This window comes from Lycium barbarum, chromosome 7 (genome assembly GCF_019175385.1).
Source record: "Lycium barbarum isolate Lr01 chromosome 7, ASM1917538v2, whole genome shotgun sequence".
In the NCBI taxonomy this organism is placed as follows: Eukaryota; Viridiplantae; Streptophyta; class Magnoliopsida; order Solanales; family Solanaceae; genus Lycium; species Lycium barbarum.
Window position 1 is genome coordinate 31,935,516 of NC_083343.1, and position 14,876 is coordinate 31,950,391.

At 34.2% G+C, this 14,876-nt stretch overlaps 1 protein-coding gene across 3 annotated transcripts; it reads left to right on the forward strand.

Moving 5' to 3' along the window:
• The first annotated feature begins 270 nt into the window (after nt 1–270).
• LOC132603368 (acetyl-coenzyme A synthetase, chloroplastic/glyoxysomal-like) lies at nt 271–14,670 on the forward strand. Of its 3 annotated transcripts, none has more exons than XM_060316397.1 (18): nt 271–437; nt 1,338–1,481; nt 2,391–2,546; nt 3,282–3,404; nt 6,433–6,601; nt 7,690–7,772; nt 8,075–8,176; nt 8,267–8,355; nt 8,972–9,062; nt 11,304–11,417; nt 12,105–12,181; nt 12,297–12,375; nt 12,906–12,974; nt 13,219–13,394; nt 13,498–13,554; nt 13,899–13,989; nt 14,074–14,172; nt 14,300–14,670. In XM_060316397.1, exons 2-18 carry the CDS (start codon nt 1,347–1,349, stop codon nt 14,483–14,485), a joined length of 1,896 nt encoding a protein of 631 aa, XP_060172380.1. In that variant the 5' UTR covers nt 271–437; nt 1,338–1,346; the 3' UTR covers nt 14,486–14,670. The 3 variants fall into 3 exon arrangements, with proteins under 3 accessions (XP_060172380.1, XP_060172378.1, XP_060172379.1); XM_060316395.1 differs by lacking the exon at nt 271–437 and adding an exon at nt 668–1,033; XM_060316396.1 differs by lacking the exons at nt 271–437; nt 11,304–11,417 and adding an exon at nt 668–1,033.
• The last annotated feature ends 206 nt before the right edge of the window (nt 14,671–14,876 follow it).

Here is a 14,876-nt window from a genome sequence, read left to right on the forward strand (position 1 = left end):
ACCAAAGAGAGGTTGGCACAGTAACATCTATGATATTCATGAACAAAACCATATCGTCATAATTCATATGATGTTTTTTCTTACCACTTAGGAATTTATATACACTGGACATAAACAGGTAAAGAATTTTGTTATTTTTTGGTGAGGAGGTTGGTAGAGGCCTAGATAGGAGAAAAAGAAAAAGTTATACTACTGATTTACACCACTCAATATATTATTTTTCCTCCTCCTTTTATGACTTCTAAATCTTGCTTGTTATGAGAATCAATACTATATATGCCAAAAAAATTCAAGCAAATACAATTAACTTGAGGAACATGAAGGTACTGATCGTGAATGTATCAAATAAAGATGAAAGGGCGCCATTTGAAGTAATATTTTATTAAGGGGCAAATAATATTTGTGGAGATTTTCAAAGATTTTGCTTCCATATTTTGGTAAAGCCAGCTCTTTAATTACACATAGTTCATGTCTCCAAAGATCTCGTCCAATTTTTTGTCTTGTGCACTGATAAATTAAATATACTACTCCTATTGATATAACAAGTCTAGCCGATAAGTGTATAATAAAAAATAAAAAAAATAAAAAATGGCATGGAACCAAAGAGTAGTTCATATATATATATATATATATATATATATATATATATATATATATATATCGTCTATTTCATCATGATCTTTAGTGCGTTTTGACTTGCTCCAAATCAAGATTCCCGATTATTCATTCCCCTCATAAATGTCTATATTTATTGGGTTGCCAGATTTGACTGCTTATCTCATTTAACTAAAAGTACAATCAGGGAACATTTTGTTTGGTCCGACCAAATTAAAGCTGAAACGCCAGACATAGTTTTGATTAGTGAATAGCAGCAACCAATTAAGGGGGAGCTGAACAAGTGGTGATCATGAAAAGACCTTTAGAAGGATCGAACTGTATTACCATTGGAGAGGGTCTTGCATCTGAAGAGATTAATCTTGTATTCCCAAATCAAGATTTATCAAGCCAAGCTCATGTTTCTTCCATTCACAAAGTTAGCTTAATTCCCCTTTTTCATCTTTTCTGATCCATTAATGTGTCCATCATGTGAGAAGTTTTTCTTTCTCTATCGATTGACCGTCCTGTTAGCAGTGCTATACTAGATTGACACCCTAACTCGTACCTACACAGCTACTCTTTATCAGTTGCTATATTTTAGATTCAGAATTTTGACATTATTATTTGTTTTGAATTGAAAAAATGAGTTTCTCCATTGTTGAATCGGCTACTCATTTTTAGCAATTAGTGTACTTTGCTGATCTATTATATTAATTTGGGATTGTCATGTTTTTGCACAGTATGTGGAGATGTATGATAGATCAGTGGAGGATCCAGCAGGATTCTGGTCAGACACAGCATCGGAGTTCTACTGGAAAGAGAGATGGGGTCAAACTGTTTACACCGACAATCTTGACATTCGTAAGGGCAAAGTCAATATAGAGGTTTGTCACTCTCCTATTCTGTTTTCATATTTCTCGGATTAGTTATATTGGGACCAGTTATGATGAAATTATTCATCTTGTTATTCTTTTTTATTAGTTGTTTGGTTTGTTGTATTAAAAAAAATAACGTGTCATTACTAAGAGGATGTTGTTTGTTTACAAAAATATCCTCCACCTTATTTAGCAGAAAAAGAATTTGAGGGATCTCAGCAGTATTGTTGTCATTTTTATTATTTTATCTAGAGATAACTAATCCGTGTACTATTTTTCCACTATCTGGCAGGAATAATTTATCCCCGCACTATTTTTAATCATACTCTTAAGGGTCATTTGGTAGATAGTCGAAATTATCCCGGGACTAATTTATCCCATCTATTGGGATTATTTTATACCATATAAAAGATGGTATAAAATAATCCCAGTATATGTGGGATAAGAAGGTATAAGCTGGGATATCCCAGCACTAATTTTTATACCATGTTTGGTAGAAGGTATAAATTTATCCTTTATACCTTCTACCAAACATGGTATAAAAATTAGTGCTGGGATATCCTAGCTTATACCTTCTACTAAACGACCCCTTAGAATCAGTAATCAAACAAGAGATAATACAATACTAAATTTTTATCTCAAAATTATTTATGCTTGTCCAACATACCAAAGGATGGAGATAGTTTATTAGAACCTCAAATTAAATGTCCCTATATTCCCAAGACTAGCTAAAATAGTGGCAGGGACAAATTGATCTTTTTATTATGCCCAACTTTCTGATCTTTTAACTATCTTCTCTTATTAGTACTGTTGTTTTCTTTAAATTTTCTCAAAAAATTTAACTATAGAAATTGTTTCTCTTAAACTTAATGGACAACAATATAAAAAGTCCCTCATGTGTTACGTGGTTGGCAACAGTGGTTCAAAGGTGGTAAAACAAACATATGTTACAACTGCTTGGACAGAAATATTGATGCTGGAAATGGTGACAAAATTGCAATTTTCTGGGAAGGAAATGAGCCTGGTCGTGATAGCATTTTGACATACAACCAACTCTTGGCCAGAGTTTGTCAGGTTATTTTCTTTTGAATTTATCTGCACTCTTATTTCATTAACTACTCCTTTCATATTATACAAAGTAGGAAACCAAGTTTAACATAAAAAAAATTAACATGTTAAATCATACATTTATTATTCTCAACTATCCTCCCAACTGCTTTGTATTTAGTAAGTGGGTGGGTAGGAATTGCTTGAGTCAACATTGACGACTTATTCTAAAAGAGATCTAGAAAATGTATTTCATGAAATATCAATGGTAATAAAAAAGGATTCGACATATACACATTGATAAATAAATAAATACTTATTAGTATAGTTTAACTTATTACATTAAATTATGTCTTTTTTCCCCTTATTTTTAGTATAACTTATAACATTAAATTATGTCTTATTATTTTTTAATTTCTATCAACGCTATTCCAATTCAAAGAATTAAAAAAAACTTCGAATCTCAATTCTCTACTACGTCTAGACGATAAAATATTTTCAGGAACAAGCAAATCAAAATGATTTCTGACTGTATTTATTCTTTGAGTTTGAGGTTGAAAAATGAATTCATCAAAATTCTTTTGATCAACATATCTTTGTTCTCGGTATAAGTTATTTTCAGTTAATTTAGCTTATTCCATTAAATTATGTCTTATTATTTAGTTACTAGTTTCACCTAATTTGTACAGAAACTCATAGAGAAGTTAAATTCCTGTTTTTACAAACTTGTCATGATAGAAAAGTTTATTTACTTTGTGACAGCTGGCAAATTACTTGAAAAATATTGGAGTTGGCAAGCGTGATGCAGTTATCATTTACTTGCCAATGCTTATGGAACTTCCAATTGCTATGCTTGCCTGTGCTCGGATTGGTGCCATTCACTCGGTAATGTTTACCCTATATTTCTCTCTAAATAATAATAATTGAGTAAAATATATAGCTATCTCTGTTCTTTTTTTCTTTTCTTTTTAAGTAAATATATCAACAGACAGTGTCTATTAATCTTTTTATTAAATCAAAAACAAATTCAACAGAATAGTATATATATACATAATGTTCAAAATTGAGCTAGCTAAAATAAGAAAGAATTTTCCTAATGTATCAACTCTGTGCTGCTTGCCTCCTTCAAAAAATGTAGCTATATCTTCTTCTTGTTTATCGATATTATAAAAATATCTAAAATCACTTTACCTATATAAAAATATCAGCAAAACTTATCACAATCAAATTAAACAATAATTAATTATCATAGTTAAGTGATAAATTCTGGTGAAAATGTGTATTAACTAAGTATTCCATATAATAGTAATAATTATGTGCTTGAAGACATGTATGATGTATTCTTTGAATTAGTGTAACTATCGAATTCAAATAAGTTTTTACCTAAAAATACGAACTGTCCCCAACAACAATTTTGGTTATTTTGTTGCAAAATATGAAAGTTGTTATGGAAGATCGTCAATTGGAATAGTTACTCGTTAATAATTCTTTAATTGTATAAAAACCTATTAGAAAGTTTAGGTGGCTGCTTTATATATATATATATTTGATTTATCTAATAATAGCCAAACAGCTCAGATCCACCAGAGCAATAGCAGTACTAAAATTCATCTGTGTAAAATGCACCGATCAAACAGGATAACAGATAACTTAGCAATTAAACCAATCAAGTTTTATAAAAACTAATCGTACAAAGTCCTTTTACTATATCTATGTTAAAGATAATTGCGTTTCATATTACTTATCTTTCGTCTTCGTTCATTTTCATACCGTTTTCCTCCATTTGTCTTTAAAACAATTACCAAATATTTATTTAAAACACAAGAGAGATGCTGGGTATATAAGTAAACAGGCTTTACACCCTAGTAACGCGTTTTAAAGCCGTGCGAGCCTAGGCCCAAAGCGGATAAAATCATTAGCGGGCTGAGTCGTTACAGATGGTATTGGAGCCAATAAGTTTAGGTGAATCCCGGATAGGCGGGGCAAACCTCAATGCTGAGTCTAGGCAAATCCCATGCGGTGGGGCAAACCTCAGCGAGGACGCTGTGTCCATAAGAGGGGTGTATGTAGCACCCTAACTTAGGAGGAAAGTCCCACATCGGCAAAACACATGAGAGATGTTGGGTATATATATGTAAGCATGCCTTACCTCCTAGTGAGGCGTTGAACGTCGTGCGGGCCTATGTCCAAAACGGACAATACGACCAGCGGGCTGGGCTGTTACACAGAGGTTTCACGAAAGCCTTGCCTTGCGAAATTCTTTTTTTTTAACTGAGCAGGGGGTTCGAATCCAGAACCTCGGGATATTTTCGACCACTCTTTTAAGCGAAGGGCAAAAATGAAAGACCAGCAATTTGAGGGGCAAAAATTAAAGATCAGCGCCTTTGAAGGACAAATCATACAAAAAAAAAAAGTGTAACTTTTGGGTGAGCCACCCCCATTTAATAGCACGATTCATTTTGACCGGCCCAAATTTAGTTCAACCCACCTATGCAACACTTCTAATTAAAGGTATTAGCTGTAAGACTTATGGGATTTAATTTTCTTATACTACTATATCACCTTAAAGGCGACTATATATTCACATTCAATGGATTAGTAATCCAAAAAATAAAGCAAAAAATGTTTTACAACAACTTAAAAATTCCAAGAGTTGCACCCAGGGGCGGAGCTAGCCCTTCAGGCGTGGGTTTTGTGGAATCAAATGCCTTTGGTCTGAATTATATATTGGAAATTTTACATAAATGACTAACATTTAGGGGTTTTAAATTGGGCATAGCTACATTTTAGCTATTTACATTTCGTAGTTACAGTGCGCGCTACGGTAGTTTACTACAGTTAATTGTATTCAGAAATCAGATTGTATTCAAAATTCGGTTGAGTCAGATTTTGCTGTATTCAAATCAGATGTATTCAACTAAAACATCAAAAACACAAAAATTTGCACTAAAAAAATTAACGAATACACTCAAAAACTGAATACAAGAAATAAATTTCACTCTATTCATTTGTATACACTTCAAAATTCATTGTATTCATTTGTATACAAGAAATAAAATTAACGAATGCACTCAAAACTGAATACAAGAAATAAAATTCCGGTCAGATTTGGTTGTTCCCGTCCAGATCTGACCGCTGTCACCGTCGTCGTCATCAACACCGGATTGTATTCAAAAATAGAAAGACATTTCCGGCCAGATCTGACTGTTTCCGTCCGGATCTGACCACTACGGGAGGCGGAGTTGTAAGCAGCCGTCGTCGTGAGGGAGAAGAGATAGAGACGGTGAACAACAACAACCACCACAGCCAACAACAACAACAACATCGTCAAAATGAATACAAAGTCTCATAATCTTCTCCGCCACAACAATAGCAACAGCCATCGCCGGAGCTTACTTCTCTGGCGAACCACAACAACAACACGAACCACAACCAACAACAACATGAATTAATCAGTGATTCCCCAAGTACAAAAAATATCCCTATAATGTTCCGTCTGGCTTTCGCATGAAGCAGTGGTGACGATGAGGGAGTAGTGACCGGAGCACGTTCGCCGGAGCTCCGGCGGCGATATTGAGAACAGAAGGGAGGGAGAAGGAGGGAGGAGAGAGAAAAATGTGGATATAGGGGTTGCTTTTGTATTTTAACCTATTTTGTATGTTTTAGTTATGGAGTGTAATTAATATACACCTTTTAGCTATGAGGTGTAAATAAATTAAAGTATAGCTACTAGATAAAAATAAGGTCTAATGTTAGCTACACCATGTAGATTTCCCTTATATATTTGTATTAAATTTTTTGTCAAATAGGTATAAATTATTAATTTAGAACCCAATAACTTTAAAGAGTTAGAATCCCGAACCCACAAATTTTAAATCCTGGCACCTAATTGAAGTTGTGTGTTTTAGTACAGGTAGTGTTTGCGGGGTTCTCAGCAGAATCTCTTGCACAGAGGATTGTGGATTGCAAGCCTAAGGTTGTCATAACATGCAACGCTGTTAGGAGAGGTCCCAAGACTATTTTTCTCAAAGATATTGTTGATGCTGCCTTGAAAGAATCTGCCCAAAATGGCGTCAATATAGGTCAGCAAATTAAATAAATATACTTCATTCAGCACTTAACTTGCCTCATTATTTTTTTCGTTTTGTTCGTTTCCTCATTGTGGGTCAATGAGACACTTTTGCAGTTAGCACCTTTCCAAATTAAATAAGTTCACAAATGGCGGGGTGGTCTTATCTTTTGGCTTTGCTTAACAAAATTTATATTCCCTCCGTTCACTTTTACTTGTCCACTATTTTAAAATAGATTTTCACTTTTACTTATCATTTTTAGTATATCAGACAAGACAATTTCTTTTCTCCTGCTTTTACCTATAATGTTAAATACTTACTTCAAATCATTTTTCAAATTCAATAAAAATATGCTCCAATTAATATGAGTATATTGGTAAATTAAGCACTTCATTTATTATTTCTTAAGGGGCGTGCATAGTCAAAAGTGGACAAGTAAAATTGAACAGAGGGAGTAAAAAATAGTCTCTACTTCATAAAATTCGCTAGGCAAAGCGATAAATGGATATAAATTAGTTTTGCCTATAAGGCAGAAATTCAGAATATTTCAAGACAGCAAACTTGCAAAACTTGTGCCTTATGGGCAATAAAAGTTCTTCTAAGCGAATTTTTTCAAGCTAAAGTCATTTTTAAAAGATTTTGTTAAGCAAGGACAAAAATACAAAATCGGACACTTTTAGGAACAACATGCGTCATTTCCTGATTACTATTTCTGTCTCAATATGTGTATCCTACTTTCTGTTTTACTCAATTTAAAAAGAATGAAATTTTAAATTTTTTATATTTATAATAACTCTTTAATTCCAACATTCACGTAAAATATTTAAGATCAAAAGATTGAAAAATCTCCTTTACTTTCATAAATCTAACCAGATTAAGACACGTGAAATAAAATGAGGGAGTAATATTTAACACTGAACACGTAAAATTTCAAGTAGTTACTTCCATAGGTTTTTTCCAGTGACATGTATATTTCACTCGATATATACTGAATTCTCTAGTTTAATGGTTACAAGTGACGTAGGGTTGTCATATAAAGGCTCTCCTTCTATTACTTTCCCTCCAGCAAATTTTCTAATTTCCTTTTTCCTCTCTTGCAGATGTGTGTTTGACTTTTGAGAATGAATCAGCATTGCAGAAAGAAATGACTAAATGGGTTGAAGGAAGAGATATTTGGTGGCAGGTAATTAGTACAGCCCAACTTCGACTTTTATATAGGTAATTGGGTGTATTGGGGATTTTAAATAATTCATACATATTTTCTGTCTTCAATTTAGGAGTACTTTTCATTTTATACATATAATTTAGGTGTATTCTATTTACAAAATTTAGTTCAAGTACTTCTATGCTATAAATCATTAATTAATTCGGGTACCACCCATGAAGAATGTCTCCTAAAGCTGAAAGAAAAACCTGAACCAAAATGCATTTTTGCTGATTTTTTTTTATATCAACTAATATCCAAATTATTTTGTATTATTCCAGGATGTTGTTCCAAAATATCCAGTTACATGTGATGTGGAATGGGTTGATGCAGAAGATCCGCTTTTCTTGCTTTACACCAGTGGCAGTACTGGAAAGCCTAAGGTTAATTAATTTCATGCATGTACTAGTTGTGCTATATATTATTTTCATATGTTTCAGTATTTTGATGGATTTTAGTTGATGTTAATTAAGGGTGTTCTTCATACAACTGGAGGCTATATGGTATACACTGCGATAACATTCAAGTATGCATTTGACTACAAACCAAAAGACATTTATTGGTAAGTTTTTCCAGACCTTTCTTCCTTCAATAGCTTTAGCAAATGGATTTCATTTATAGATACGGATGGATATTATCAATAATTTTTCTTTCTTAGTTTCTGAAATTCGATTTAAGTGACATAAATTGTTACTAAAATTTTCTTGAAGGAAATTATAGTTCGCACCAAATTAGCAATGGACTCAAGTCATTTTTTCGTTATAATTCTCACTTTGGTTTTACGCTTTACTTATAACTGCAATCACCAAAAAATGTTCCCACAACCCAGCCCTTATTATTTTACTAATCTATATAATGTGACTAGCCCCGAGTTGAAAAATCTTTGCAATTAATTAGAAATCACTTTCTCTAGGTAAAATAATTCACCTCAAACCAAATAAGATTAGCTCATTTCACAAGATACAATTGCACTCTTCTCACTGTCAAATGACTCCAAAGTACTTCGATTTTTGACAAGTTAAAGTCACCAGCAAGAAGGCTGCCATCTAATAGGGGTCAAAACGAAATAGAGAAGTACCAAAATCAAATTACTACTTCCTACTTTTGGTTATTGGTTTTCCATTTTTTTTCTTTCTTGTTCATTTATTTTAGGTAATTATTTTTGCTGTGTTTTGTAGGTGTACAGCTGACTGTGGTTGGATTACTGGACATAGCTACGTTACATATGGACCTTTGCTAAATGGAGCAACTAATGTGGTTTTTGAAGGGGTAATTACTTGCCTTTAACCTTCTTTTTTTTCGATTTTCATTGCACAACGCCAAGAATCTATTTAGTGAATCTCCTAAGAATTTAAGTTACATACACATTGATACAATAAAGGAAATAAAAAGGATAAGAAAATGACAAGGAAAACAAAGGATAACTAGATTGGCACAACTAAAGACACAATTTGACAACCAAAGTTCTATAATAACTAAGATCTTCAAATTGTAATCAATAGAGCACCAAACTCCTAGGATGACCTCAAGGGACTTGTGATCCCAAGCAACCAATCCTCTCAACAAGATTCACAATCAAAAGCTTCACAAGCTCTCTATTCTCAATGAGTTTAGTAATTTCAATATTCATCCAAATCTACCCTAGGAAATGTTTAGACAAGTTATTTATACTAGAAAACTAAGAAAGACAACTAAGCTATTACAATTCTACCCTTAATGAAGTAAGGGCATTGTTTGGTTGGTCTTCCTCATAAATGAAACTTGAAAATGCTAGCCTTTAAGTAATAGCCTCATTGCAAGCATAGCCATCTTCAACACTCTTCTCCAATCCCTCCTCTCATGCAATCATCAACACTTGGAATCCCCCGGAGGGCTCTAGAGTGTACTCAAGTACGTCCCTCTTCATGAATAATCCTTGCATTGCTTGAAGTTCACGAGCTTGGCTCTTTGTGAAAGGACTTGATGCAACTTGGGTTGTATCATTCTCCCCTTCTTGAAAATAATTTGTCCTCAAATTTAAGGGGTCACCATCATCCACATCCATAGGAGAGAGATCACATACATTGAAGGTGTTATGGACTTGATATTTCGGGGGAAGATCGATCTTGTATGCATTGTCATTGAGTCGCTCAAGCACCTCAAATGGACCATCTCCTCTAGGCATCAACTTGGTCTTCCTTTTGTTGGGAAACCGCTCCTTGCGAAAATGTACCCAAACCCAATCACCCGGTTCAAGCACAACTCTCTTGCGGCCTTTGTTTGCTTTGTTGGGCGTCTCTTGATTCTTCTTCTCAAAGTGAAGTCTCACCTTTTCATGCAACTTCTTCATGGCCTCGGCCCATTTGTTTACATCTAAACTCAAAACAACATCTTGAGACAAAGGGGTGAGATCTAGGGGGGTTAGTGGATTAAAACCATAAACAACCTCAAATGGAGACATGCCAATTGTACTATGAATGACTCTATTATATGCAAATTCAACTAAAGGCAAATGATCTTCCCAAGATGCTAATTTTCCCTTAACCATGACCCTAAGAATAGACCTAAAGTCCTATTCACAAACTCGGTTTGGCCATCGGTTTGTGGGTGACAAGATGTAGAAAACAACAACTTAGTCCCAAGTCGTCCCCACAATTCCTTCCAAAAGTGGCTAAGGAACTTAGAGTCCCTATCACTCACTATGGTTTTGGGAATACCATGCAATTTGACCACATGTTCAACAAACAAAGATGCAGTGTGAGATGCTTCATTAATTTTATGACATGCATAAAATGAGCCATCTTTGAAAAGCAGTCAACAACAACAAAAATGCTATCTTTGCCCCTTTTTGTCCTTGGCAAACCCAATACAAAATCCATTGAAATATCAAGCCAAGGCCTTTGTGGGGTGGGGAGAGGGGTATACAAACCATGGGGAAGGAGCCTAGATTGACATAACTAAAGACATAATTTGACAACCAAAGTTCTATAATAACTAAGACCTTCAAATTGTAATCAATAGAGCACCAAACTCCTAGGATGACCTCAAGGGACTTGTGATCCCAAGCAACCAATCCTCTCAACAAGGTTCACAATCAAAAGCTTCACAACCTCTCTACTCTCAATGAGTTTAGTAATTTCAATATTCATCCAAATCTACCCTAGGAAATGTTTAGACAAGTTATTTATACTAGAAAGCTAAGGAAGACAACTAAGCTATTACAATTCTACCCTTAATGAAGTAAGGGCATTGTTTGGTTGGTCTTCCTCATAAATGAAACTTGAAAATGCTAGCTTTTAAGTAATAGCCTCATTGCAAGCATAGCCATCGTCAACACTCTTCTCCAATCCCTCCTCCCATGCAATCATCAACACTTGGAATCCCCCGGAGGGCTATAGAGTGTACTCAAGTACGTCCCTCTTCATGAATAACCCTTACATTGCTTGAAGTTCACGAGCTTGGGTCCTTGTGAAAGGCCTTGATGCAACTTGGGTTGTATCACACATACATATTATCACTTATATATTACAGGCTCCAAACTATCCAGATGCTGGACGCTGCTGGGATATTGTTGATAAGTACAAGGTTTCAATTTTTTATACCGCTCCCACATTAGTAAGGTCTCTCATGCGCGAGGGAGATGAGGTAAGCCTAAACCTCAAATTAATATTTCATTCTCTGGGTCAATAGATTTCAAGTAACAAATGCTACACACAAGGCAGCTCAGTAAAAAGGGGCATAAAACCAATTTTTATAAGATGTCTTAAATAATTTATATGTATACATAGACATGCAAACAATAGTATTGTTTTTTTCCATAATTTTTTATAGTTTAGCATTTTTACAAGACATAAATAGAAATATTATTATTTTGTATTAGGAAGAGTTAATTCAAGCTAATAAGATGTTAATCATGTGTTTGCTCTTGTTATAAAAACTTTATTTACTAGTATAAAGATTTGAGTAATTTAATTCGAAGTTCTAAAATATTTCTTTTGATAAAAAGTAGGCAACTTTCTTTTGTTCTCTTTTAATAACGATTTATACCTTTTTACTATCTTTTTAAAAAGTTTAATATTGTTTAATAAAATTACTTATTAAAAAATTTTGGGGCCTCAAAATTTTGGGATCTAAGGCTAAGGCTTTAGTAGCCTCTCCTTCTTTACATGACTTTGACAGTAAAAATTCTTCTCATTCGAGAAATTTATGTATGACCTAAATACACTAGCTTATAAATGATTTTTACTTTCTTTTTTTGGTCATAAATGTTTTTATGGTATGTCTCTTGTTATTGATGAAAATATTTCTAATTTGTTATAAATATATTTGTAGCATGTCACTCGATATTCAAGAAAATCTTTGAGGGTTCTGGGAAGTGTTGGTGAGCCAATCAATCCGAGTGCATGGAGGTTTCTTTCTTTACCTATGGATCTTTTATTTTGTAATTTTTTCCTTGAGTATGAGAACTTTCTGAAAAAGTAATAATATAATTATCTATAACGTTATTTTTTATGTATGGGGCAGGTGGTTTTTCAATGTTGTAGGAGATGGAAAGTGCCCTATATCAGACACATGGTGGCAAACAGAAACTGGAGGCTTCATGGTATTTCAATATTTGCTCTTTTGTCTATATATTGAAGTATATCAAATTCTTTCTTCCTATATATATATACACCTGTCAAATTACTTCAATAACAAGAAAAAAGAAGAAAGTTAAAAAATGACTTTTTATAAACTAAAGTCCAATCACTTCTGGGGTCTAGTATTCTATTTCTGCAAGCCTTTAAGAAAGGCATTTGATAAACTTAAACAGAAGATTATTAATGTAACAAGTCTTTTATGTATTTTTAAACGTCTCACTTAATTAGTACACCAATAATTGGAACACTAGCGGACTAATGGTAGACTTGGAAAAAGGTAAATAATTTATTGTTTCTGAAAATCGTCAAATGTTTTGATACCAATTCAGTTTGCTAAAGCAACTAGCGTTTGGAACCGGGTGAGTATAACGTTCTATTTCACTTTAAGTTAATGAACAAACACCGGCATGTACTCTGGGTTCTAGTTCATTACTCTTGCCAGGGAAATACAAATGAATTGCCTAACTAGGTCTTAATAATTTTTGGCTTGCAGATTACTCCATTACCAGGAGCTTGGCCACAGAAGCCTGGTTCTGCTACATTGCCATTTTTTGGAGTCCAGGTACCTACAACAGGAAACATGAATAAATGACTACAAAAAAATGGATAATTTGCGGAGGTTGAAAGTTGCAATCCGCGGAGGTTTTGGCCTCTTCTAGCAATTAGTGGAGGCTAAAACCTTCGTGAATTGTAACTTTCAACCTCCGCAAATTACCTATTTTTTTGTAGTGATGCACTATATATACTATGTTTAGAGTACCTCAGCTATTTCTAATATTATGATGTAATATTAATTAATATTGCAGCCAGTAATAGTGGATGAGAAGGGTATGGAATTAGAAGGTGAGTGCAGTGGATATTTATGTGTGAAAAGTTCATGGCCTTCTGCATTCAGAACACTGTATGGGGATCATGAAAGATATGAGACTACATACTTTAGTGCCTTCCCTGGATATTATTTTAGTGGTGATGGTTGCAACAGGTACTTAATTTTCTGGCTGTGTTAATATTTTGGACATTTTAGTCTAAAATTTATTCCTTTCCATGATCATATAGTACGTGTATAAACCAACTCTTGGATGTAGGGACAAAGATGGTTACTACTGGCTCACTGGCAGAGTAGATGATGTTATTAACGTCAGGTATATAGTAGTCCTTCAGTTTGTATATTGTATGTAAGTATGTTTCATATTTTCCACGCCCTCTAAATGCTAATTCCTCAACCAATTTAATGGAGATAGTAATAGTATAAAAAAGTGTGTGCATTCAGAAACTTTCTAGCTTAGGGAAGTTTGGAGCAGAGCATAAGAAATTTAAATCTTTCCAGAACCCAGTGATCTAGTTGACGTAGGAACTTGAAAACTCAAATCTTGAATTTGCAAAAACTATACTAGAAGCTCGTAATTTACGAAGGAAAATACTTTTCTTTAATATTGGTAAAACTAGCTATTCTGTTATTTGAACTATTTCCATGTTGTGCATACAGTGGACATCGCATTGGCACAGCTGAAGTAGAGTCAGCTTTAGTTTCACATCCTCAGTGTGTTGAAGCTGCTGTCGTTGGCGTGGAACATGAGGTATATCAATATACTGATGATCAGAATTAGTTTTTCATTGTTTGGACACAAGTCTAATCCTGTATGTTGTTGGAAATTAATCAGGTTAAAGGACAAGGGATATACGCATTTGTTACTTTGGCTGAAGGTGTTCCATACAGTGAGGAACTCAGAAAAAGTCTTACAAAGGTTGTCAGAGATAAGGTATGATATTCTTTTTGCCTTTGTTAAATATGTTGAAGCAGATGAACCCATGTCCAAAAGTACGATTTGTGGATGGCCTTTAGAAAATGCTCCATAATTAATAGGTTAAATTATTTGACATTGTCAGATTGGAGGTTTTGCTGCACCAGACAAGATTCACTGGGCACCAGGTCTACCAAAGACAAGGAGTGGGAAAATAATGAGGAGAATTTTGAGGAAAATTGCTTCCAATAGCTTAGACGAACTTGGGGACACAAGTACATTGGCTGATACCACTGTCGTCGATCAGCTTATTGCACTTGCTCGTTGTTAATCCCACTTCAATTTTACCTTATTCTTAATTGTGGGTGTTTGTTTTTTGACATCAAAGTGATCTCTCCGAGATGGGTTACTATCCAGCATGGTTCGGAGAGCGCGGTGAAAGGAAGCCCCATATTGTATTTTAAATTGCGTATCTTTCTAAATCCACGTGACTATACGATTTTGAGGACTGATCTAGCTAACCATCTTCTGTAGATGTCATAGAATCAAGAAAGAGAAATAATATGCAAATTGACATTTCTACTTGCACATATCCCTTAATTTCACAATTTCCAAATTAAACCCACGGGAGTGCGAAACTAAGGCGTCCAAGGTTTTTGGGGTGATTGTGGCTTAAATTCAACAACAACAACAACCCAGTGAAATCCCACAACGTGGGGTCT

Bases quoted from the DNA above. Each gene is read 5' to 3' on its own strand.
- LOC132603368 (XM_060316395.1), top strand. From the start codon at position 908: ATGAAAAGACCTTTAGAAGGATCGAACTGTATTACCATTGGAGAGGGT. The intron at 2,547-3,281 runs GTTATTTTCTTT...ACTTTGTGACAG, and splicing joins TCTTGGCCAGAGTTTGTCAG to CTGGCAAATTACTTGAAAAA. The intron at 3,405-6,432 runs GTAATGTTTACC...GTTTTAGTACAG, and splicing joins GGATTGGTGCCATTCACTCG to GTAGTGTTTGCGGGGTTCTC.